The following is a 27,137-nucleotide window of genomic DNA, read 5'->3' on the forward strand; positions in this document are numbered from 1 at the left end:
CTGCTTTTTGCTCTTGGTACCGATTTTTCAGCCTAAGATTTCGCCACAACACAGCCTGAGCCAACCGTACATCTAAGGCTATGAAGGCAGCCTGTATTTGTACCTTACTGTAGGACTGACAGGCACAGGATGCTGTGCAACCTAGCTGCCCAGGTTTCTCCCCACACACACCCGCGTGCTTACCTCCTTCTGGGGACTTAACGAAAGTGAGGAACTCCTGACAGAGAATGTAATGGAAACACAAGTCGGTTTTACAGAAGAAAGGTAACCGGTATTTTTCCAACCATGTCAATAATCCTTTGTACTTTGCAATCTAGAGTCCAAACAAATAAGGAACAGAAAAGAGAAATGGAACTGAATTGCTAAGAAATGCAGCTTAGCAAGGGGCAATAAATAACCTCATGCTTGTAGTATTTGGCCCAGAGGAGAGGTGTGTTGATTAAAAATAGTATCTAAGGGAGGGGGAGACTGGGGTTGAGGTTCTCAAAGGGCTGATTGGTAGGAAAGGAAAGGCTTGTTTTTTCATCAGAAAAATCTCTCTCATTCCTGGGTGAGGTCGTTTAAGAAAAGATCAAAGTAAAAAAAAAAAATCTAAGTTTTGCTTGAGAGAAGAGAAGCAGGAGAGATTTTGGTCTGTTGTGTCAAGTCATAACTCTACTCAACTTGCTTCTTTGTAAGCACACTTACAATTTCTCACAAGCTCCCAACCCATATTACCTACACAAAGTGTACAAAAATGCACAAACACTCATACATAACATCATTTAGAAGACGGGACGGATCCCTGAAGGATGTAACTACCAGAGAAAGGAAAAGAAAATAAAATTTTAAGTCTTGGGGTTCCCCTAAGAAAACCAAATATAAGAATATGAGTGGAGTGTCTTTCTCAGCTCTCCAGATCCCAGAGAAAAATAAAACCTTGTTGTGAGCATGGCTGAGTGATCTTTCTGATGTCACTGTCACAGGTAGGGCATGAGGAAGCCATTGATGAGTCCAAGGTCTACAGAGTGGAAAAGGAGAACAGGAAGGGGAGAAAAGGAGAAGAGAAAGACAGTGGACAAGGACAAGGAAAAAACATATACAGAGAAAAAAAATTGGGAGAAAGATATGCCTCATGGTCAAGTAGTCATTAGGAACTGTCGAGTGTCATCTTGACTTGAGGTACAGCTTAAAATGCAAATAATTGCTATGTGGCCCATGGGATGCACTGCCTATCCCACACCCATGGCAAGCATTGCCAATCAATTCTCAGACTCTTTCTGGCTTAGGTGTGGCCTCAGAGTTCTTCTCAACACAGTGCTCCAAGCATCTACTACCAAACGACCACAGTGGACACGAGAGGTTAATCCCTTTTGCTAACCATGGACTAAAATATAGAGGAAAGAACTCACCAGCAGTTGCTTGCCCAAGTGGTAAAAATGCAAAAAGCAGAAATGTCTACCTGGCCTGATGCTGCTTGTCCTATTTACCTTCTTTATAGTTTCTTCCATAGTCACCCTCAGGAGCTCCTGTTCCTCCCCCTCTCCCAATCCACACATCAAATTCAGCTGCCTCTTCCCCCATCCCAAACCATACACCGTTCAAGAATCATACTCACCAAGTCATGGGGTATTTCTGGCCACAAGCTCCACTGTGAATTTTCAAGAGTGTAAAATGGTGTCTGACCAAAGACCTGCAAAAGAAAGGTAAGAAAACAGCCAAAGGGGTCTAGAGTTTCTCTTCATGAAAATGTCACAGTTCATCTGCAGCCACAGGCGAAGAGAGGTTCCATTGCTTTCCTATTTCAAGGGACATTAATTCTTAACTTTATTCCACTGAATCAACTTACTTTGTGCAAAACAACCAAGAAAGATTAAATAGCAAGATTCATTTATCTTTTGGCTCCATCCTGCCCTGACCTGGGAGTTATCTTGCCTGTGTGCAAAGGCCAAAGCTCACGACATTAAAAGGTATTTATTTTGTATATTGCATTATTCATTTCTACAGGACTTAGAAAGAGCAAAGGCTTAAAGCCTTTCATAAAGAGAAATACCTTTGGATTTGCCTAAATTCTTTAACTGGAGAAAGTACAGAGAACAGAGGATGTGAGGATTAAAGGTACAAATTACTTAGGGGGGCATTAAGAGTGTCTAAAATTGATAGAAAATTCTAGGCTCCTGTCCTCTTTTGTCAGAGAGAAGGGTCTGTGACCTAGGCAGCTTTGAGATTAATGTGAAAGGGCTTCTATGTTTATAGGTAGCTATGCTTAGCCGTCACACTGTAGGCATCAAAATGTCTCAAAGTGCCCCCAAAGTATTTGCGATAAACCAGAGGGGCTAAAGTGAACTCTCAGCACATCATGTCATTCTGACCATCTCCCCGAGACTGGCAGCCCCAAACTTTTGTCAGTCTGCAGCCCCCTCCTTCTCTTCCCTTTGTCCTTGGCTGTATCGATGGAAGGTGATGGTGTTGCCTGCACTTCACAAATATCGGTCTATGAAGGAGACTCAATCCTTAGTGACCCCTCCCTGCTCTGCACTCAGTGTTGGACAAGACACGCCCTGCCTGGCATGTGAAGTTACCTTTATGGGATGTGCGGTGGGACTGTGAAATCATGAGATTTTGTGGGAGTAGTGCGTGGGAGCATTTTTGCCATGTGACATTTGTGCCATTCAGGGCAGGAGGCTGATGTGGAAAACATGCTGGGCCTGGAGCCACAGGACGTGGTCAGCTCTAGGACTGCCCCAGATTTGCTAAGTGATCTTAGGCAAGTCATTTAACTTCTGAGACCCATCTGTAAGGAGGGAGTGATGTTGACCTTACAGGGTGATTATGGAAATTAAATGGTAGAAATTTGTAAATTGACAGCAGCATTCAACATGAAATACCACTGTCTTCCTAAATAGACCACAGCTACCTAAATGGCCAGGACATTCTCAGGATTCTACTTCCCACATTACATTTGCCATTTCTATAACATTATTGTGGGCTGCATAATTAAGTTGACAAACTGATTAGCTAAAATGCCTTAAGGTTACTTCTGAAACCTTTCGTTAAGACAGTGGCAGATGCTAGAGTATGAGTGAGGATCACCCCCAAACACCTGCTCTTCAAGGCCTTTTCCTCCTTCCCTTTTTTACCATGTCGCTGTCACCGCCATCCACCCAGGCACCGAAGCCTGCTACCCTGATCCCTCTCTTCTTGTTACCACCTCTGTCTGACATCCAAAGTGATAGGTCCTGCATTTCGCTTTGTGAAAAATCTCTCCTATTTATCCATCCTCTTCATCATTTTGCCTTTAGACTCTTGAAACAATCTCCTGACTAATTTCCCTGCCTCCACTGTGGCCCCCTGACAGCGCTATCCATGGCCAGACTTCTGCAGAAATAATTTTCCAAGATGAAAGTCTGATCATGTCACTCCTTCACCTAAACCTCTGATGATTTTCTATTGCCCGCAGAATGATGTCCAAACTCCTAAGCTCGGCGTCCCTGCTCTCGGAGGCCTGGCTCTGCAGCCTCATCTCCTGCTATGTCTGCCGCTCACAACTTTTTCTTCAGCCTTACTGAGTTACTTAGAGTTTCCCCCAAGGTGCCATAGGAATGTATTCCATGGTGCCTTTACTTACTCTGTTCTGTCCTAAGGCCTCTGCTTTTCTTGATACTCAACCCCCCAGTCTTTTCCTCTTGCTTCTTTATCCACCCTTCCCTCCCCATCTTCGTCCCCAGCCAATTGTCAAATAACTAGTCTTCTTTCCAGGCTTGGTTTGTGTGACCTCTTCACTGGCACCTTTCTGACTCTTCCAGGTAGGAGTGGCCTCTTCCTCCAATGTACCCCACTACCTCCTAGAGACTTCAATCATGTCATCCACAACCCTTTGTGCACTCACCTTAAATACTGGTCTCTCACATTAGACTGGAATTCCTTGAAGACACAGATGGTATCATTAATATCTGTGTCCCTAGGACTAAGCCCAGTGTCTAGCACAAAGTGGCCACCCAATAGGTGTTTGTGGAATAATAGTGTTTTTTCCTAGTTTTGTGAAATTTCACCTTTTAACAGGTAGCATCCATGGAAAAGGGTGCACTGAGATAAGCAAAGATTTATAGGGCACCAGCATTCAGATGTAACCAAATATTTAAACCAAAAGAGAAGCAGGATTAGTGTAAGTTTGGGTTTAAGAATATTTTGATATTTGAGGTTTGTTTTAGTTGCATAGATTGAGAAGATATATAAATTTGGTTCCAGTTAACAACTCAGCAATTGCTATCTGCCAAACACCGGGTGAGGGGAGTAGAGCAGAGTGAATAATCCATGGTCCTTGTCCTGGAGGAATTCACAACTTCACAGTCCAGTGGGGGAGATACACACACATAACACAAGAGAGTTGCAAAGTGCCAAGGGGCACAGAGGCAGGGAGAAATAAGTTCCTATTGGGAGGACCTAGAAACTCCTTAAGGAGAGCAGGATTTAACTAGAGATCTGAAAAATGGTTAAGAGTTTGGTGGGTGAAACTATGGAAACTAAGAACACAGCCAAGGAGAAGTGTAGAGGTGGGAGAATGCCAGGTGTGCTTTGCAAGGGTAAAGCGGCCATCACTGCAGTGCTGGGTACCAGCAAAGGATGTGATGAGAGATAATTGTGGACAGGCAAAGGCGATCAAGGAGACTAGGCATTTAGGATTTCATTATATCAGTAATGGGAACTCCTGGAGATTTTAGAGGATTTTCTACTTCATATTTATTTGCTCAAATTGAAATAGTTTTGATTTAGTAAGAAGTTTATTTAAAAAAAAATGTTGGAGAGGGTGTGGAGAAAAGGGAACCCTCTTGCACTGTTGGTGGGAATGTAAACTGATACAGCCATATGAGGAACAGTATGGAGGTTCCTTAAAAAACTAAAAATGGAATTATCATATGACCCAGCAATCCCACTACTGGGCATATACCCAGAGGAAACCATCATTCAAAAAGACACATGGGGCTCCCCTGGTGGCTCAGTGGTTAAGAATCCACCTGCTAATGCAAGGGACGTGGGTTCAAGCCCTGGTCCAGGAAGATCCCACATGCCGCGGGGCAACTAAGCCCGTGAGCCATAACTACTGAGCCTGCACTCTAGAGCCTGCGAGCCACAACTGCTGAGCCCACATGCCACAACTACTGAAGCCTGCACGCCTAGAGCCCGTGCTCCACAACAAGAGAAGCCACCACAATGAGAAGCCCCCGCTTGCCGCAACTAGAGAAAGCCCCGCACGCAGCAACAGAGACCCAACGCAGCCAGAAACAATAAATAAATAAAATAATAAAATAAATAAATTAAAAAAAAAAAAAAAGACACATGCACCCCAATGTTCACTGCAGCACTATTTACAGTAGCCAGGTCATGGAAGCAACCTAAATGCCCATCGACAGACAAATGGATAAAGAAGATGTGGTGCATATATACAATGGAATATTACTCAGCCATAAAAAGGAACGAAATTTGGTCATTTGTAGAGACGTGGATGGATCTAGAGACTGTCATACAGAGTGAAGTAAGTCAAAAAGAGAAAAACAAATATCGTATATTAACGCATATATGTGCAATCTAGAAAAATGGTACAGACGAACCTGTTTGCAGGGCAGAAATAGAGACACAGATGTAGAGAGCAAACATATGGACGCCAAGGGGGGAAAGTGATAGGGGGGTGGTGGAGGTGGTGAGATGAATTGGGAGATTGGGATTGACATGTATACACTAATATGTATAAAATGGATAACTAATAAGAACCTGCTGTATAAAAAATAAATAAAATAAAATTTAAAAAAAAAGGCACTCAGCTCAGTAAGAGTCACTATTCAGCTGCTGATGAAACATTTGGATTTAAGTCTGAGAATGCTTACCGGGAGAGAAAGAAATGTGTTGAAAAAATCAGCAAAGACTTCATCTTCTAGCAGAATTATAAGATTTTTAGAACCAATTATCTCTATATGGGGAGAAAAAAAAACTCTCATAAGCAGGATTGCATTTAGGATGGGAAAATTAAGCAATGGAATAGATCATTTCACAAGGGTAAATCTCAGCACGACGATGGCTTTTAGGGTCATCTAACTCAATTTCTCCCCTCTCCAGGACCCTCGTCTGCAACATCGCTCTGCTTAAACACTCCCAGCTGTGGGGAGCTCCCCACCTCACAGGACTGCCCAGTCCATTTATGAAGAGAGAAAATAGTTTCGTAAGATCTTTCCTACCGTGAACTGCCTTCCTTTACCTTCTTTCCGTTTGTTGAAACTCTGCCCTCTGAAGCTTGACTGAATTCATCTAAGTCCTCTTTTAATGGACAAAGATCCCATATTTATAAAGTCATTACAACCTTCTGCCTACCTCCACCCCCTCTGGCTAGTCACTAAGCATTTCTTCAATAATTCATCAAATGGCCTCCTTTCCGTCTGGTTCTCTTCTTGGCTGTAGGGGCACCCACAACTCAAGCATTCCACATCCTTCCCAGGGAGGAGCATAAGACAACTATTGCCTATGTTCTGTGTTATATTAGCATGGCCGGAAATGGGGTTAGCTTTTCTCACGTTACACTATTAACTCCACCATATTTAATTTATGCAGTCACTTTTCAGAAACCAAGTCAAATTTCATCTTGTAGGTTTGGGCCCAACATTAAAGCCCCAAAAGAGGTTTTTTTGAATATATTGGTAATGCAACATATTTATTATTTCTCTCAAGCTGGATCATTGTGCTGCCCAAGTTAATCTAAGGAAATAAGTGTTGACTGTCTCAAAGCCAAGCATAGAGACCACAGGTAGACTAGCTGGTCTCTCTAAGTTTACTCTAATTCACTGTCTCTGCTTTTTAGTGTATAATGTCAACTCTTCAATAGTAATTTAATTGTTCTATCAATGGCCCAGCATTTTCCCATCATACCTAAAGTGTATAATGAAAGACTTATAGGGCTTCCCTGGTGGCACAGTGGTTAAGAATCTGCCTGTCAATGCAGGGGACATGGGTTTGAGCCCTGGTCTGGGAAGATGCCACATGCCGTGGAACAACTAAGCCTGTGCACCACAACTGCTGAGCCTGTGCTCTAGAGCCTGTGAGCCACAACTACTGAGGCTGCGTGCCACAACTACTGAAGCCCGTGCGCCTAGAGCCCATGCTCTGCAGTAAGACAAGCCACTGTATTGAGAAGCCCACTCACTGCAACAAAGAGTAGCCCCTGCTCGCCACAACTAGAGAAAGCCTGCGCAGCAACAAAGACCCAACACACCCCAAAATAAATAAATAAATAAATAAATTTATTTTAAAGAACCCAAAGCAATTATAAAATGAGAAACCTAAATATTATACACTAGTCCTATCTCTTAGTCCAGCTAAATGTCTGGTGAGAAGAGTACGTGCCACTCCTCTAGGGTGAAGTTATAATAACATAGGAAAACTAAACAATCCCTTTCGTTACTTTTCCTAATGACACTTTGGTGGTTATTGTCTTCTTATAATAGAAATAGAAATAGAAACCCAGACAATCAAACACTATTATAACAGAACTGATGCCAGTTCCTGCCCTCTGCTCCATAGATGTCTTTTTTTTCGGTACCTAGTGTTGTAAAAATTTATGTGTTTTTTTCTGTCTTCCTCCTCAGCCCTCTGCTCATCTTTTTATGAGAATTCCCTGATTCTTTTTTTTAACATCTTTATTGGAGTATAATTGCTTTACAATGGTGTGTCAGTTTCTGCTTTATAACAAAGTGAATCAGTTATACATGTACATATGTCCCCATATCTCTTCCCTCTTGCATCTCCCTCCCTCCCACCCTCCCTATCCCACCCCTCTAGGTGGTCACAAAGCACTGAACTGATCTCCCTGTGCTATGCAGCTGCTTCCCACTAGCTATTTATTTTACATTTGGTAGTGTATATATGTCCATGCCACTGTCTCACTTTGTCCCAGCTTACCCTTCCCCCTCCCCGTATCCTCAAGTCCGTTCTCTAGTAGGTCTGTGTCTTTATTCCCATCTTGCCCCTAGGTTCTTCATGACCATATTTTTTCCTTTTTTTTTTAGATTCCATATATATGTGTTAGCATATGGTATTTGTTTTTCTCTTTCTGACTGACTTCACTCTGTATGACAGTCTCTAGATCCAACCACGTCTCAACAAATGACCCAGTTTCATTCCTTTTTATGGCTGAGTAATATTCCATTGTATATATGTACCACAACTTCTTTATACATTCGTCTGTCGATGGGCATTTAGGTTGCTTTCATGACCTGGCTATTGTAAATAGTGCTGCAATGAACATTGGGGTGCATGTGTCTTTTTGAATTATGGTTTTCTCTGGGTATATGCCCAGTAGTGGGATTGCTAGGTCATATGGTAGTTCTATTTTTAGTTTTTTAAGGGACCTCCATACTGTTCTCCATAGTGGTTGTATCAATTTACATTCCCAACAACAGTGCAAGAGGGTTCTGTTTTCTTCACAGCCTCTCCAGCATTTATTGTTTGTAGATTTTTTGATGATGGCCATTCTCACAGGTGTGAGATGATATCTCATTGTAGTTTTGATTTGCATTTCTCTAATGATTAATGATGTTGAGCATTCTTTCATGTGCTTGTTGGCAATCTTTATATCTTCTTTGGAGAAATGTCTCTGCCCATTTTTGGATTGGTGTTTTTGTTTTTTTGATATTGAGCTGCATGAGCTGCTTGTAAATTTTGGAGATTAATCCTTTGTCAGTTGCTTCATTTGCAAATATTTTCTCCATTCTGAGGGTTGTCTTTTGGTCTTGTTTATGGTTTCCTTTGCTGTGCAAAAGATTTTAAGTTTCATTAGGCCCAATTTGTTTATTTTTGTTTTTATTTCCATTTCTCTAGGAGGTGGGTCAAAAAGGATCTTGCTGTGATTTATGTCATAGAGTGTTCTGCCTATGTTTTCCTCTAAGAGTTTGATAGTGTCTGGCCTTACATTTAGGTCTTTAATCCATTTTGAGTTTATTTTTGTATATGGTGTTAGGGAGTGTTCCAATTTCATTCTTTTACATGTAGCTGTCCAGTTTCCCCAGCACCACGTATTGAACAGGTTGTCTTTTCTCCACTGTATACTCTTGCCTCCTTTATGAAAGATAAGGTGACCATATGTGCATGAGTTTATCTCTGGGCTTTCTATCCTGTTCCATTGATCTATATTTCTGTTTTTGTGCCAGTACCATGCTGTCTTCATTATTGTAGCTTTGTAGTATGGTCTGAAGTCAGGGAGCCTGATTCCTCCAGCTCCGTTTTTCTTTCTCAAGACTGCTTTGGCTATTTGGGGTCTTTTGTGTTTCCATACAAATTGTGAAAATTTTTGTTCTAGTTCTGTGAAAAATGCCAGTGGTAGTTTGACAGGGATTGCATTGAATCTGTAGATTGCTTTGGGTAGTCATTTTCACAATGTTGATTCTTCCAATCCAAGAACATGGTATATCTCTCCATCTATTAGTATCATCTTTAATTTCTTTCATCAGTGTCTTATAATTTTCTGCATACAGGTCTTTTGTCTCCTTAGGTAGGTTTATTCCTAGATATTTTATTTTTTTTGTTGCAGTGGTAAATGGGAGTGTTTTCTTAACTTCACTTTCAGATTTTTCATCATTAGTGTATAGGAATGTAAGAGATTTCTGTGCATTAATTTTGTATTCTGCTACTTCACCAAATTCATTGATTAGTTCTAGCAGTTTTCTGATAGCATCTTTAGGATTCTCTATGTATAATATCATGTCATCTGCAAACAGTGATAGCTTTATTTCTTCTTTTCTGATTTGAATTCCTTTTATTTCTTTTTCTTCACTGATCGCTGTGACTAAAACCTCCAAAACTATGTTGAATAATAGTGGTGAGAGTGGGCAACCTTGTCTTGTTCCTGATCTTAGTGGAAATGTTTTCAATTTTTCACCATTGAGGACGATGTTGGCTGTTGGTTTGTCATATATGGCCTTTATTATGTTGAGGAAAGTTCTCTCCATGCCTACTTTCTGGAGGGTTTTTATCATAAATGGGTGTTGAATTTTGTCAAAAGCTTTCTCTGCATCTATTGAGATGATCATATGGTTTTTCTCCTTCAATTTGTTAATATGGCTTACCACATTGATTGATTTGCATATATTGAAGAATCCTTGCATTCCTGGGATAAACCCCACTTGATCATGGTGTATGATCCTCCCCTCTCCTCGCGCACCAGGAAACAAGAGGCAAGAAAAAGTCTCTTGCCTCTTCGGCAGGTCCAGACTTTTTCCCGGACCCCCTCCCGGCTAGCTGTGGCGCACTAGCCTCCTTCAGGCTGTGTTCACGCAGCCAACCCCAGTCCTCTCCCTGGGATCCGACCGAAGCCCGAGCCTCAGCTCCCAGCCCCCGCCCGCCCCGGTGGCTGAGCGGACAAGCCTCTCGGGCTGGTGAGTGCTGCTCGGTGCCGAGCCTCTGTGCGGGAATCTCTCCGCTTTGCCCTCCGCACCCCTGTGGCTGCGCTCTCCTCCGTGGCTCCGAAGCTTCCCCCCTCTGCCACCCGCAGTCTCCGCCCGCGAAGGGGCTTCCTAGTGTGTGGAAACCTTTCCTCCTTCACGGCTCCCTCCCACTGGTGCAGGTCCCATCCCTATTCTTTTGTCTCTGTTTTTACTTTTTTCTTTTACCCTACCCAGGTAAGTGGGGAGTTTCTTGCCTTTTGGGAGGTCTGAGGTCTTCTGCCAGCGTTCAGCTGGTGTTCTGTAGGAGTTGTTCCACATGTAGACGTATATCTGATGTATTTGTGGGGAGGAAGCTGATCTCTACGTCTTACTCTTCTGCCATCTTGAAGCTCCTCCCCGAGAATTCCCTGATTTAATTAATCTATTCCACATGGATAATTTCAAAATCTATGTTCTCAGTCCAGACTTCATTCTTTGGCTCTAGTTTTAAATATCCAGTGAGCTATGGGACATCTCCACATGAACACCCATCAACCACTTTCATCTCAATGTTTTCAAAGCTGAACTGATAATTTACCTTCCCAACCTGCTCCTTTTCCTGCTTTCCCAGTCTCAGTTACTGGAAGCACCATCCGATTGTCTAAACCAGAAACTTGAAAATCTTCTTTGATTCCTCTTGCTCTGTTTCTCTCTCTCTCTCTCTCTTAATACTCCCCTATGCAATGGAAGGGCAGGTGGTTTCTCCTTTTACATATCTATGGAATCTACTCTCGCATCTCCATCCATGTAGTCATTCTCTTATTTTAGGCCCCTATCATCTCTCATCTAGACTATTGCATCTGTTTCTTCAAATGTTCTCCCTGTTTCTAGTCACTGCCACCATATTGTTGCTAAACCCTTCAGAGACTCTTTAATGTCCTACAAGGTAAAGGCTAAATTTCTTAGTACATTATGTGAGGCTTCACCCAATCAAGCTTTTGGGTTCCTTCTGACCTGCCATCACTCCACAACATGCTGCCTCCTGTCGACCGGCCAAGACATTGCTCTTTCCCGCACATGCCATGCATTCTCACATCCAACCTCCGTATCTTTGTTCCCACATTCCCATCCCCTGAAATGTTCTCTCAGCTCTGGTCTGCTTTGCAAATTATTAGTTATCTGTCAAGAACCGGTTTACATTAATCTCCCTGGTGAGCCAAGAATGGTAGAATCTACACAATAGTAAAATTGATCACTGCTCCTCCCCACCTCACATGGTCATGTTCAACTTCCATCACAACAATTAACAAGTCACTGTTTTCACTCATTGATGCATCTGTCTTCCTCAACAGACTGAGCTCCATGAGAGGAGGGACTTTTGTCTTTTCATCTTTCTTCCTCTAGACACTAAGAGTGTTTGCACAGTGTCTAAGTTCTGTAAATGTTGAATGAATTGTTCTTTCAAGAAAAGATCTTCAATCGTTTGGACTTTTGTTCATTTGTTGTTATTCATAAATCCTGGCATGGATTTGCTGCATAAGATTATTGAGATGATCTGAGTGCAGGAAAGCGAGGTTCTGGATAAATTTCTCAATCGATTGTTTTCTATAGTCACACATACTGTTGGGGACAAGGGGCTTGACTGTGACAGTGCTTGGCATTAACAATACAGTCTTCATGGGATATAGGAACAAGGCTCTCCATATCCTCCACTTCCCTGTCCTATTTCTCCATTCTTGTTTATCCATTCTCACCTGTTTTGCCTTCAAACCTCATAATAATCTGAGCAGGCTTTCAACATTCGTTCCACACAATAGTGATACTGATGTGGTAACAGAGAAATTGTTGGATAACCCCAAACCTCATGCCAGCCTTCTCCCTGGAGGAGGTATGGTATACAATGGCCCAATATGCATTTTAATTCTTCCCTCTTAGTTGTCCCACCTAGTTGCCTTAGTTGTCTTATGAATGGGACCCTTTCTGATCCTAAAAGATGTGGTGGCATAAAGTGGGTGAAGGGGAGAAGAGAGAAGAAAAACAATGGACATGAATAACATAAAATCTACATGTGGTGTCCCTGAATGACTCATTCCTGTTAACGACCATGAAGGTGAGTGGTTTGCCTTATTTGGGGGGCTCAAAGCCGCAGAGACATCCCTCTCAGAGACTCACCAGCATTGCTCATGTTGCCTTGCTCTTCCTGCCACTGTGATTGATTAGGAGCAGAATTAGCCCCCAGTCAACAGAACCCTGCTCCTTATGAATGCACAATGACACCTTCTCCTAGGGGTTCCAGATTCTATACCTCTGGTAGAGACCTCAATCTGAAAATAAGTCTTTATGTTACCTGATCTTCTGGATTCCCTTAACCATACAGACTCTTCCCATACTTAGGGCTTTAGTCCATACTATTTGGTGTGGTTCGACAGTTTCTTTATAATTGTTGTCTAATTCTAGATCCTGAGTTTAAGTTCTGTCTTTTTAACTTGATTTTATGCTTCGAGGGAGTAGGAATCTGTTCATTCATTTCTCATGTGTCTTTTGGATCCAATATCCTTCTAGAAATTTAACAGGTACACAGTGAATGTTTAATGACTTGACTTGTCTCTCAGAGAAGCTGGAAAATTCAACCTAATATCCATGCTGTTTTCTACCCCTTCTCTTCCTTCCCAAATAGTTTCCTCTGGTTGACTGTGGGTTACTATCCATTGGCTTTGAAAAAAGATTGAATAAACATTAGCTGAATGCCTTCCATGAGGAAGAATTAGACTAGGTGTTTATACTTCATTCTCATTCAGTTCTCAGCCATGCAAAATAGGGATTATCATCACCTCCTTTTCAATGAAAGATAGTAAGTGCAACACTGAGATTGGACTCTGCGTATTTGATTCAAGAACCCATGTTATTTCAAATGTGCCAGTAAATGAAACCTCCCTTTCACATGAAAAACATATTTTAATGGGCTTAGAAATAACTCTCTTGGACTTTCTCACGATGATGTATTTTTCTGTATAATTTCTCCTGCCACTTCTTGTGTGTATCCTTATATGTTTAATTAGACTTTCTTTCCCGCAGATGTTATAAAGGAAGACATAAACAATATCTATATGGAAAGGATCTACTTAGTAAAAGGTACCCCACATATCTAGGAATTTTACCGTAAGAGTGAGACAAAGTCAGTTAATATTTTCATCAAATCATAGCACACAAAAGAGCTGCAGATTTTCTGTGACCAGTTTTGACCAGAAATGTTCTAATCCTGATCAATCCCTCATTCATCTAGACCAATCACTCCAGAAAAATAGAGGCAAGCAAGAGGAAATATGGGAAAGAAGTTATAATTCTTTCATTTTAATTTTTCTCAGCATGGTATAATGGTTTTCTATTGTAAACTAGGCCAGGCCTACTTCTGGGGTCATGAGCAGCTCAAAGAAAAGAGCAAAACACTTTTTATCCACATAGAAAGAGTCTTAGAGATGAAGAACAATAATAACCGATGAGAAAGGAGGCAGAAGTAATTTCTAGCAAGGTCCAAAACATTTGTTGCAAGTTGGAAATTTGGAACTCAGCATGAGTTTACTCACAGAGAACAGCTTGTTGTAAGACAAGTGTTCAGAAGATTTTAATGTGGAAATTAACTTTTGTTACTCATTTTTTATTGCCTTCAAATGGGTTTGAAGACTAAGTTCTTGTTCACTTGAAGGAGAGGCAAATGATTTTGGGTAGTCCCGGGTCTGGGTCTGATTGGCCACATTTAGATCCCTCCTTACACTGTCCAAGGATACCTGTAAATTAGCCCAAAAAGGATCCTGAACACTGAGTGGGTCAGGGGCAAGTGCATTTATTAGCATTTTGTGTAGCTTTGTTTTGGTCACTCAGTCTCTGACCATCCTTCTTACTTGGGATGAAAAATTGTGTGAGTCTTGGAGGGACTGTCTCCTGTCAGAGGGGCCAGACGTTCCCTCTCCTGTCCTGGCCGCAAGGACATGGGCACCTGTCCTAGATTCAGCAGTCAGATCCTCCATCCAGAACTCTTCATCTTCAAGGAGTGACTCAAAGCAGTTATACTCCAATAAACAATAATAATTATAATAATTTTAAAAAGCAAAAGAAAAAAGCTCAGGGGCAATGGGAGATTATGCATGGTGGTGCTTATTACAGCAAAGGCTCATTGGTGATGGTGCCAGCAGTAGTGGCACAGTGGAGATGTCCACAAAGGCTGAAAGAAGATGCTGTAGTTGAAAATTACCTTTGATTGCAATGGGAGATGGTGCTAACCACCAAAGTATATGTGGATATATAAGAGCAGCGATGGTGTATGGATATCAGAATGATCCAACACCCAGATTCTTTGTGGTGGCTAATGATCATAGGGTCCCTTGGAAACAATGTGTGGCAGGCTCACTAAGATTCTACTTGAGAACATAAGCTACATGGTGGCAGGAATTTTGTACTCTTTTTTTAAATGATGCTTCCCAAACATCTAGAGAAGTTTCTGTCACGTAGAAGTGCTCAATAAATATTTGAGTGAATGAATTAATATGAATACGAACCAAAAATGAGCCGTCATGTAGCATTCCAGTCCCCTCATCCAATTTTCAGTCCTGAGTCAGACCTAGAAGCTCTTCAATGAAAAGAAAGCATTTTGCCCCTTAGGAAGAACCTTGCGATATTTTTGCAAGTATTTCCCGGGAGTCTCTTCCTAACTTTTGCCAAAGAGATCTGCTGCCATTTCCAGGGTAAGTGTGTACTGGAGTAAAGGAGATGCCCAGAGCTTTGGGAAATCATTGCACACTGGATCTGCTCCAACACACAACAGGTAAGTGGTAAAGCTGAGATGTGAACTTAGGTATAATTTTTTAAAAAACAATATAGTTTATATTTGCCTGATAATAATAATCATCTGGGGCACTTGTAAAATACACAAAACACTTGAGCCTCACCCAGGCTCTTCTAAGCTAGAGTTGTCAGAGCATGGACATGGTAATGTATGTGTTTTTTGTTTGTTTGTTTTGTTTTCTTTTATTATTTATTTATTTATTTATTTTTGGCCGTGTTGCGTCTTTGCTGCTGTGGTCGGGCTTTCTCTTTTTGTGGCAAGTGGGGGCTACTCCTCCTTGTGGTGGGCAGGCTTCTCATTGTTGTGGCTTCTCTTGTTGCAGAGCATGGGCTCTAGGCATGCGGGCTCAGTAGTTGTGGCTTGCAGGCTCTAGAGCACAGGCTCAGTCGTTGTGGCTCACGGGCTTAGTTGCTCCACGGCATGTGGGATCTTCCCGGACCAGGGCTTGAACCTGTGTCTCCTGCACTGGCAGGCGGATTCTTAACCCCTGCACCACCAGGGAAGCCCAATGGATGTGTTTAGGAAGCATCCCAGGTGATTCTTATCATCACACAAGTACGGGAGACATCTGGTACCCTTTCACTTTGGGAACTAGAAGGTCTTGAAAGGATCAGGGATCTAACCATCATGTAATTCAAGCCTCTATCCAGCATTGTTGGCTTTTAGTCCTTGCTATTATTGGGGTGACAACACTCCATTTGGTTGCTAATAGCTCCAGTAGTCAGCCTCTTTGAGCTGCAGGAAAGATAGTGGGGCAGCGATTAGAGTAGAGGGTGGCTTCACATAACTTCATTGAAGACAAGTCTAAAAGCATAGTGTCTTATCATAAATGGGTGTTGAACTTTGTTGAAAGCTTTTTCTGCATCTATTGAGATGATCATATGGTTTTTCTCCTTCAATTTGTTAATATGGTTTTTCACATTGATTGATTTGCATATATTGAAGAATCCTTGCATTCCTGGAATAAACCCCACTTGATCGTGGTTTATGATCCTTTTAATGTGCTGTTGGATTTTGTTTGCTAGTATTTTCTTGAGGATTTTTGCATCTATTGTCATAAGTGATATTGGCCTGTAGTTTTCTTTCTTTGTGACATCTTTGTCTGGTTTTGGTATCAAGGTGATGGTGGCCTCATAGAGTGAGTTTGGGAGTGTTCCTCCCTCTGCTATATTTTGGAAGAGTTTGAGAAGATAGGTGTTAGCTCTTCTCTAAATGTTTGATAGAATTCACCTGTGAAGCCATCTGGTCCTGGGCTTTTGTTTGTTGGAAGATTTTTAACCACAGTCTCAATTTCAGTGCTTGTGATTGGTCTGTTCATATTTTCTATTGCTTCCTGATTCAGTCTCCTAAGGTTGTGCTTTTCTAAGAATTTGTCCATTTCTTCCAGTTTGCCCATTTTATTGCAACATAGTTGCTTGTAGTAATCTCTCATGATCCTTTGTATTTCTGCAGTGTCAGTTGTTACTTCTCCTTTTTCATTTCTAATTCTATTGATTTGAGTCTTCTCCCTTTTTTTCTTGATGAATCTGGCTAATGGTTTATCAATTTTGTTTATCTTCTCAAAGTACCAGCTTTTAGTTTCATTAATCTTTGGTATTGTTTCTTTCATTTCTTTTTCATTTATTTCTGATCTGATCTTTATGATTTCTTTCCTTCTGCTAACTGTGTGGTTTTTTTGTTCTTCTTTCTCTAATTGCTTTAGCTGTAAGGTTAGGTGGAAATAAAAACAAAAATAAACAAATGGGACCTAATGAAACTTGAAAGCTTATGCACAGCAAAGGAAACCATAAACAAGACCAAAAGACAACCCTCAGAATGGGAGAAAATATTTGCAAATGAAGCAACTGACAAAGGATTAATCTCCAAAATTTACAAGCAGCTCATGCAGCTCAATATCAAAAAAACAAACAACCCAATACAAAAATGTGCAGAAGACCTAAATAGACATTTCTCCAAAGAAGATATACAGATTGCCAACAAACACATGAAAGGATGCTCAACATCACTAATCATTAGAGAAATGCAAATCAAAACTACAATGAGGTATCACCTCACACCTGTCAGAATGGCCATCAACAAAAAATCTACAAACAATAAATGCTGGAGAGGGTGTGGAGAAAAGGGAACCCTCTTGCACTCTTGGTGGGAATGTAAATTGATACAGCCACTATGGAGAACAGTATGGAGGTTCCTTAAAAAACTAAAAACAGAATTACCCTATGATCCAGCAATCCCACTACTGGGCATATACCCTGAGAAAACCATAATTCAAAAAGATTCAGGTAGCACAATGTTCATTGCAGCTCTATTTTAAATAGCCAGGGCATGGAAGCAACCTAAGTGTCCATCGACAGATGAATGGATAAAGAAGATGTGGCACATATATACAATGGAATATTACTCAGCCATAAAAAGAAAAGAAATTGAGTTATTTGTAGTGAGGTGGATGGAACTAGAGTCTGTCATACAGAGTGAAGTAAGTCAGAAAGAGAAAAGCAAATACCGTATGTTAACACATATATATGGAAAAAAAAAAAAGGTTCTGAAGAACCTAGGGGCAGGACAGGAATAAAGATGCAGACGTAGAGAATGGACTTGAGGACACGGGGAACAGGAAGGGTAAGCTGGGATGAAGTAAGAGAATGGCATGGACATATATACACTACCAAATGTAAAATAGCTAGTTAGTGGGAAGCAGCCACATAGCACAGGGAGATCAGCTCAGTGCTTTTTGACCACCAAGAGGGGTGGGATAGGGAGGGTGGGAGGGAGATGCAAGAGGGAGGAGGTACGGGGATATATGTATATGTATAGCTGATTCACTTTGTTATACAGCAGAAACTAACACAACACTGTAAAGCAATTATACTCCAATAAAGATGTTAAAAACATAAAAATAAAAATAAAAGCATAGTGTCTTAAGGAATGTGGGTATATATCAGTGCTGTATAGACCACTCTTCTAGGAAGAGAACTAAAAGAATTTCCTTTGCCCGGGTTATGATCTCTCTTTTCCAAAGGAAGTAATAATCTAAGGAATAAAATGTGATTATTAAACTATTCAGAGCTTCACCCTGAATTGTCTTAAGATGTGTGCATGTGTGTGTGTTACACTGATTAATGAATGAGGTAATTGATGATTGAAGAAACATGGTAGGCTACAAACTCATCTTGGAACACATGAAACATCAAGACACACATGCAAATACATTGTACTTTTTAAAAAACATGTGCTATTTTGTGTATGTTGTTTTTTGTACAATAAAATGCTTAAATTTTTTTTTTTAATAAATTTATTTATTTATTTATTTATTTATTTTTGGCTGTGTTGGGTCTTCGTTTCTGTGCAAGGGCTTTCTCTAGTTGTGGCAAGCGGGGGCCATTCTTCATCGCGGTGCGTGGGCCTTTCACTGTCGTGGCCTCTCTTGTTGTGGGGCACAGGCTCCAGATGCACAGGCTCAGTAGTTGTGGCACACGGGCCTAGTTGCTCTGCGGCATGTGGGATCTTCCCAGACCAGGGCTCGAACCCGTGTCCCCTGCACCGGCAGGCAGATTCTCAACCACTGCGCCACCAGGGAAGCCCCTTAAATTTTGTTTTGCATTTAAAATCTGACATTAAATTTACAAGAGCCTTTTTAAGTTCTTAGGAGAAACTTCTTTGTTAGGTTTGTAAATCTGCCTTGTTAGGTATGTGAAGCATTTTTTAAAATCATATTTTCAGCTCATAATATGAAATGCCTAAGGAATTTTAGTTAACAAAATATGGAAGTGGTATCTGTTTAGGAAAATTTGATTTATCAAATGTATGATTTTATTGAAAAATGAGGAAAAAGTGAAAGCAATTTAAAATAAAATTACATTTAAAAGTAATTCTATATGCCAAGTTTAAAAGCTTAACAATTAGTTTATAAATGTGTACCATGATATATTGAATATTGATTATAACACAAGCAATTGCAAGCATTTTGTTGTTGGCACCACGCTCCATTGGAAGAGCCCATTAATAATCTTCTACCTTTCACCTGAAATGAAAATTAATGAGCTTTCCATAAAACAATTTGTGTGGCTCTTCCTTAGCCACCCTTCCTAGGGGGCAGGAACTCAAGAGTTTTCTCTGGTACCATTGGGCCATGAAATCCCATCACTGGAACTGCACTGCTGGGCTTATGAGTACAGGAACGTATGACCTCAGAGTGCCTGCCCTGAACTCCTCTAACAAACTCCTGCGTATCCCTCAAAACCCAGATCAGAATTAAATTGACATTTCATCCATGTTACACCTGTACTAGATGCTTTATTTACTCATTCACCAACTATTTACTGTATGCCTATGTGATGAGCTAAATGAGCATTTTGATGACTTTTATAGAGTTGCTAAAAAACAGCCATTTTAGCTCAAGCATTTTGACACTGCTGTGTTTTTGAGACACACAAACATATATATCTATATATTTATGTATATACAGCTATCTTTATCTATCTATCTATCTATCTATCTATATATCCATCTATGTATCTATGTATATAGATCTATACATATATACTCTATATCTATTAGCTGCATTTTACACTTATTCATGTCCACACATCTAAGTTTAATAGGAAACAAACAGACCTTCATTATGCTTACTAGATGCTTGGAAAACACTTGCTTATGTATTTTTCTACTTTCCTCTTCATCCTTCCCTCATTTCTTTTAAAATTGATACCTCAGCACAAATGGAGAGCAAGGGCCCTTTCCTAGCTCATGCAAAGATGGTGCCCTCTGGTGGATGGTGGTAAAGATTACACCTTTGTCTCCAGAATTCTGTTTGGGTGTTTTAGTTTTCTTTTTTTCCCAGATTTCTCTTCAGTTGATTTTACATTCCAGCGTCATTAGGATTACTGTCAGAGTGCTCATACTACTGTGATATGAGGAATGCAGAGAGTTCCTTATCACCCAAACAGCAGCCCTGCCCATTCCACCATGATATCAGGCCTCAGTAATAATCCTTTGTGGCTTTGAAGGTCCCTGCTACTATTTATTATTTTACCTCAAATATACACATTGTGAGACATAATAATATTTTGAGGCATTAATTTACTACAAGAGATGAGCTCATCAGTATCTGATCTCAAAAGTACTCAGAAGCAAGACAGATCTGTCAAAAAGTGGCTTAGGTATCTCTTCAACTTTTACCTTTGTAGAGAGAAAATACCTTAAAATAGTAATATTTTGGCTTTTCTTTTCTGCCCTTGTATATAACTTTTTTCCCTATAGTGAAAGACATTGCCTCAAGATGAGGTCAGATTGTAATACCAAAAAAAACAAGTCAATTTTTAGGTTAAAAAAAATCGAAAATATGCTTTCAATTTGAAGAAGAGGAGGCCTGAATGAAGTAGAAAACAGAGTTTTGTCAAATCACTAGGAACGAATATAGAGGAAAACCAGACTCCCTGCCACCCCAAACTCAAGGCACTAGAGGAGTTTGAACGAGGCCACAGGAGGGAGGAGCTGCAAGGCTGGGCAAGGCCTGAAAAGATACCCAAGGTTATGGGTAAGAAACAAGGGGATCGGACCCAGAGGTGACAACCAGGAACAGAGTAGAACCTCCAATGGAAAGTGCAGAGCTCCACGGTCACCAGGAGCAAGGAGAAGCACAGAAGCTGAACTAATGTCTGGGGAATATTTTATTTCCACCCCGGGGACCATGGCTCATGTCCTGTGGACAGCATCATTACCTGATCATCCCAGTGGTGCAAGGTGTAAGCCTCCCATGGAGAGCTGCCCGCTGCTCACACACTGGACGTTGAGCACATGCATGTCAGCCTGCATCCTGAGACACTGCTGAGCCCCCTGTAAATAACACTGGGAAGTACCTCTCTCCTTTGCAATCATCAGAATGCTCACAGGTCCCCAAAACCAGAGAGTAGAGGCTCTTAACAGCCAGACAACAATTTACCCCTGCTACACCTTAACTTTTGAACAAGAAAATTAACAAGGAAGAATAGCGCCAGAACCAAAGGAAAAGGGTTACATCTTGTTTTCCTAGGAACTAGAAATAAGGGGGAAACTAGAAGGATAATGGCTCTCTAGAATCCTTGTCCCAGCCTCACTTTGTTCTAAGCATAAATATTTTAGCCATGACCGCAAGTAGGGAAGCTTAGATTCTCCACATCCTGGGGACAGCAGGGAGAAAAGCAGAACGGGTGGCATAAAGACATTCTTTTGCAAGTCCCCAATACTTTAACTCTCCCCGCACAGAATTCCATTCCCTTTGACTCGCAGCTATAGCATTATGTGACATGGCTAAATGTCTACCTACATTAAGCCACTTTGTTAAGACTTTTGAGTTTTAGGTTATCATCTATAAGTCTACCTCATAGAATAGTAGTGAGGATTAAAAAGAAAAATATGCAGAATAAACAAGCCATTGGATTTTTTATTGGAGTATAATTGCTTTACAATGTTGTGTTAGTTTCTGCTGTACAATGAAGAATATCAGATATATATATATATCCCTTCCCTTTTGGACCTCCCTCCCCTCCCATCCCACCCATCTAGGTCATCACAGAGCACTGAGCTGATCTCCCTGTGCTATACAGCATGTTCCCACTAGCTAGTTATTTTACACATGGCTTTGGGGGCGGGGTCTAGGTGGGGGTGGGGTTTAGGCAGGGGCGGGGTCTAGACTGAGGACATGTGCAGCTGGAAACGGCAGCATGATGGGAGGGGGCCTCGGAGCGCAGAGTTTGGAGGTAAAGACCTGGGTGTGGGTGTGGGCGTGGAGCTTAGGCTCAGCGTGGCTAGAGGGAGCCGTGGAGGGTAGAGGATTAGGCCTGGGACCTCAGCAGACTCCCTGCAGCCCAATTGGGCAGGGGAAACACTGGCCGCATTCCCTTCTGATCTTCCGATCTCCTGAGGGTCTCTCCCCATCCTCATTGATCCTCTCACTGTGGGTGGGCCCCTCCTGAGCGTGGGAACCCCTCCCCTCGCCCAGCCGCCCCTCAGGGGCACTGCTCGCATCCAGCATCTACTTTCCCTCCCCGCCTCCCACCCTCCCACACCCTTAGGACCCATGCAGCCAGAAGGGGCCTCGGAGGGCAGAGGATCAGGCCTGGGACCTCAGCAGGCTCCCTGGGGCCCAAGTGGACAGGGGAAATGCTGGCCGTGTTCCCTTCCAATCCTCCGATCTCCCGAGGATCTCTCCCCATCCCTCTTGACAACCTCACCGTGGGTGGGCCTCTCCGGGTGTGGGAAACCCTCCCATCCCCCAGTCACCCCTCAGGGGCACTGGTCCCATCCCACCTCCACTTCTCCTCCCCACTCCCTCCCCTAAACATCCTACCGGGTGGCTTGGGGTTTCCTCCTGTCCCCTTAAGTGTCAGTGGTCCCCCACCAGTGCCTGGTAGATGCCTTAGATGTGAGAAGGGGCAAACTCCGTGTCCTCCTAGTCTGCCATCTTGACTCAGCCCTAAGCCATTGGATTTTATTTTATATGAGAACCAGAAAAGATTGGGTGCAGGTGAGTCTTATTTGGAAATTCGTTGAGGTGTGTACACAGCAATGGTTGATCTACCCAGGTAGAAGAATCTGACAGACACTACACTTGGCGAGAAGGGGCTGGAGAAATTCTGGAAGCAGACAAACACTTCTGAGCCCTCACTATGTGCAGGTTGCTGCTCTGTTCTTCTAGACCCTGAAGAGGAAATTGCCTTTAAGGATTGTGGTGATGGTATCACAACATATTTATGCCCAAACTCATCAAAATGTATAACTTATGTCCAATTTTTTTATATATTAAGTACACCTCAACAAAGCTGAAAAAAAAAAGTATCTGACTTTCTGTTTGATAAACCATAAAGTAATCAAAAGAAAGACCTCAATAACAGTTCTATGAGTTCTAGATGGTCAAAATAACAGTTCAGATTTAGTATGAGTATTGAAGCGATCCAGAAAGAAAAAGGATGAGGAGGTGGTTATTATGATGGGTAAAATATTATGCTGCACGAAAGACTGTAAATCATTATAATTACTAAATGTCAGTGACTAGTGGTAGGTACTCTATGTGGTGGGTGAGAGATATTTATAAAAACCCAAAGGCACATTATAGTACATTTATTTTCACTTTCTACTGGGTTGGGGTGGTGGGTGAGGAATGCAGAGAGGAGCAGGGCAAGCAGATTGCTTTGGCTGGAGCTGAGGCGAGTTGAGGGGAGATGGGGGAAATACTTGGGGAGTTGAAAGTGAAGGTCCTAGTAACATGCCTCCTGGGTTCATTTGCCTTTTCTCTGCTCACTGCTTAGCAAACGAGACTGAAAGAAGCCAATAGAGGAGAGAGCTGTATGCCCCTCCCAGCGGAGTGAGCTGCCTCGGTGGCACCTCTGAAGGAAAGACACTTGGTCTCCCTCTCTGACAGTTCCTCGTCACACAACTTCTCCTCCAGTTGTTCCAGAACGTGCAGGTGAGAGGAACCCTTCCGGGCTCACCTGGTTCAGACATCAGCAAATGTAACAATACCACAAAAAGGAAAAGCCGTAGATCCAGATCATCAAAATGGCAAGGGAAGCCACATGCCAGCAGAAGAAGATGGTGACAAATAAAATATCATTTTTGTCATCATCCATCCATTTATGGCCAGAGATTGGTTTGTACAGCATAAAGCCTATCTGGATCAGCCAAGAGCCTGTAATCATATATAAAAAGGCCTTCATCACCCAGAGCTGCCGCACGTTGGGAGCCCACAGCTCTGCGATCACCACCAGCAGCAGCAGGAACAAGGCCTGGATGAGCAGGACGTGACACTGCAGCTCCACTCCTTCTGAGTCCTGCAAGTGAGACACCATCAGGGGCAGAATCAGAAACATGCCCAGGGCTTGGGCGCCTTGTTCCAGGGCAGGAGATCTCTGGGGCAGCAGGTTCTGGCTCACCACATCTACACACCCACTCAGGAAGAAGGTCGTGTAGAGAGTGAGATGCTGCCACTGTTTGTGGTACAAAAAGTTTCTCTGGTGATATATCTTGCTGATCAGTACAAACTGCCCTTGAATGTTATGCAGTTCTTGGGCTACTAAAATGAAGGAGCTCAATATCTTCGCCAGTCCCACATAGTATATTTGCTGCAGCCTCGCCATCTTCCTTTGTTCCAGGGACGGCGTGGCAGATACTGGACGGGGTAGTTGCATATCAAGGCCCTGGAGACGAGTCGTGCGTGATAAAGTCCATAGAGGAAGAGAGACAGTCCTGGGTACAGATGACCCTCAAAGCCTCCCATGAGACTGAAGGTAGGTCTGAGCACTGGCGGACGCAAGAGGCTCCGGAGTGGCCACGTCAGGCTCTGGAGTGTGGAGGGGGCTTCGTGAAGTCTACTTATATTCTCTATTCAGCTCATTGCATCCACATACAGAAGGAAAATGGTTTTGGAGAAAACCCAAGCTTACGGTGGGGTGGGTGTCACGGTTTCCGTTCTGGTCTTCTGCTCTGGTTCATTGATAGCTAACCAACCATTGCCAGATGAAAAAATAAGCATATTCGCCAGTGCAATGCTTGAGCGTCTCTCCTTCTCAGAGACAATGCCATAGGCCCTCCATAGCCTCTCCTCCCCCTTGTCCCCATTTCTACCTTCCTTACTTCCCTCCCAAATTCACAGAACACAAGCAAGTACTCAGAGACAGCAAGGAGAACACACAATATAGGGTAAATCCCTTAAGATTCCTCACATATAACCTCATACAAATACTAGGTACAAATGTGCTCTTCCGGGTATAAATAGTCTTAAGAGCCACAAATAAACATACACAGCCCAATTACTCTGATGTTGTTTGATGATGGCCAGAAAAATGTTCACTCCTGATCATCTCTTCCACTCATCTCCAGATAGAACTGAAATGCCTCCATCTGAGGTTCTTTCCTTTGGGTTTCAGTGTTTTTCCAACTTTTGCAGGCAAATAGGTTCCACTCAGAGGTACTGATTTGAAATCTCTTGGGGTAGTGTCTTGCAATAAGCACTTCAGTAAACATTCCCAGGGAATTTTCTTATGCACACTAAATTTTGAGAATCACTGAGTAAAATGTAGGTACTGGTAACAAAGAAGATCCTATTCAGCTAGTAACCTTCATGTGAATTAAACATCAAATATTTTCTCTCATGAAAAAAGCATTTATTTACAGTGTGATGGTCATGTTACACTTCATGACAGTCAATCAAGTACAGGAAATGTCTCTAATTAATTATGTTTTATATTGATCCTACAGATTTCCATATTGGTTTATTTGTCTTTTGTTGCTACTATGAATGGATCTTCCATTTTATTATATTATTTTTACTGATATGAGACTATAATTTTATATTGATCTTTATATTAATCATCTTGTTGCATTTATATACTGTTCTTACTAATTTTCAAATGATTTTATGGAATCATATTATATGTAAAAAATGAAAAAATTATGTCCTTTTAGATATGTTTTTGTCTTTTCTAATTGCCTTTTCTAATTGAATTGTCCTGATAGAAATTATTGTCGTTTTGATTATGAAAGCTTCCCTCAGAAATTCCCTGGCGGTCCAGTGGTTAGTACTCTGTGCTTTCACTGACAAGGGTGCTGATTCAATCCCTGCTCGGGGAACTAAGATCCCGCAAGCCGCTCGCACTGTGTGGTGTGGCCTAAAAGAAAAAAAAAAGAAAGAAAAAGAAAGCTTCCCTCTTCTGGGAAGTGTCCCCTCAAACCATCTGGGTCGAATGGGAGCTGTCATCTTTTAATCAATTCTGCTTTCCTACTCAAAGATCAGCCAAGGGATGGACACCTGACCCAGCTAAGCCAATCTAAGCCCTTCACCAGATTTTTTTTAAACCAAAGAAAACAGCTCTCAGCTCTTCTGTTCACTATAGAACCAAGTGGTGTATTAGGGTTATATTTCCTTCTCCATGGATCCATATTGTACTGGGTATTTGTCATTGTGTAACTAATTAACATAAACTGGTGGCTTAAAACAACATACATTTATTCTCAGTTTCTGTGGGTCAGGATGCAGGCATAGCTTTGCTGGGTCCTCTGCTCAGAGTCTCACAAAGTGCAGTCAAGGTGTCTGCCAGGCTGTGTTTCATCCTGTAGCTCAGGGTTCTCTTGGAAGCTGACATGGTTGTGGCAGAATTTGGTTCCTTGTAGTTGTAGGACTGAGGTCCCCATTTCCTTGCTAGCTATCATTTTACACCTAACAGATTGACAAAAATTAGCCTGACAATAGCCTGACGATGTGAAAGAAATAGAATAATTAATACATTCTGAGGGGGAATGTAAGTTAATACAACCACTTTGGAAAAGAATTTGGCATTATATGACTTTTTATAGTAAAGTTGAAGATGTACTTCCTTACTTGTATATACTGTACAACAACTCTCAGGAATGTCCACAATAGCACTGTTTAAATCTGACAGAGAGAGAGACAAATATTCAAAATGTCCTTCACTATTTAAATGCATAGATAAATTTATCAGATACTCATAAAACAAAATATCATAGGGGAGTGAAAATGAAAATTACAGCTACATTCAACAACAACATTGTGACAGTTTTATGTGTCAACTTGGCTGGGCATATGGTGCCCAGATTAAACATTATTTCTGGATGTGTCTGTGAGATTAGTCTTTGAATGGGTGGATTTAGTAAAGTAGATGGCCCACCCCAATGTGGGTGGACCTCATCGAATCCGCTGAGGGCCTGAATAGAACAAAAGACAGAGGAGGGAGGAATTTGCCTGTTTTTTTTCCTGCCTGTCTACTGAGCTGGGACATGGGTCTTCTGCTCTTGCACTGGGATCTACATCAATCGCTCCCCTGGTTCTCAGGTCTTTAGACTCAGATTGGAATTATATCACCGGCTTTCCTGGGTCTCCAGCTTGGAGAGAGCATATGGTGGAACTTCTCTGCCTCCATAAT

At 41.9% G+C, this 27,137-nt stretch overlaps 1 protein-coding gene and 1 pseudogene across 1 annotated transcript in view; both read right to left on the reverse strand.

Moving 5' to 3' along the window:
- The window catches only part of RGSL1 (regulator of G protein signaling like 1), an 80,332-nt gene extending 67,765 nt beyond the window's left edge, over positions 1-12,567 (reverse strand). The window contains 4 exon segments of the mRNA XM_061185645.1: positions 184-313; positions 1,598-1,672; positions 5,862-5,944; positions 12,555-12,567. Coding sequence (XP_061041628.1) covers positions 184-313; positions 1,598-1,672; positions 5,862-5,944; positions 12,555-12,567 — 301 coding nt within the window.
- An 11,135-nt stretch (positions 12,568-23,702) lies between these two features.
- On the reverse strand, positions 23,703-24,475 carry LOC133087928 (transmembrane epididymal protein 1-like; annotated as a pseudogene).
- Between the last annotated feature and the right edge of the window lie 2,662 nt (positions 24,476-27,137).

Source organism: Eubalaena glacialis, chromosome 3, assembly GCF_028564815.1.
Source record: "Eubalaena glacialis isolate mEubGla1 chromosome 3, mEubGla1.1.hap2.+ XY, whole genome shotgun sequence".
Taxonomy (NCBI): Eukaryota; Metazoa; Chordata; class Mammalia; order Artiodactyla; family Balaenidae; genus Eubalaena; species Eubalaena glacialis.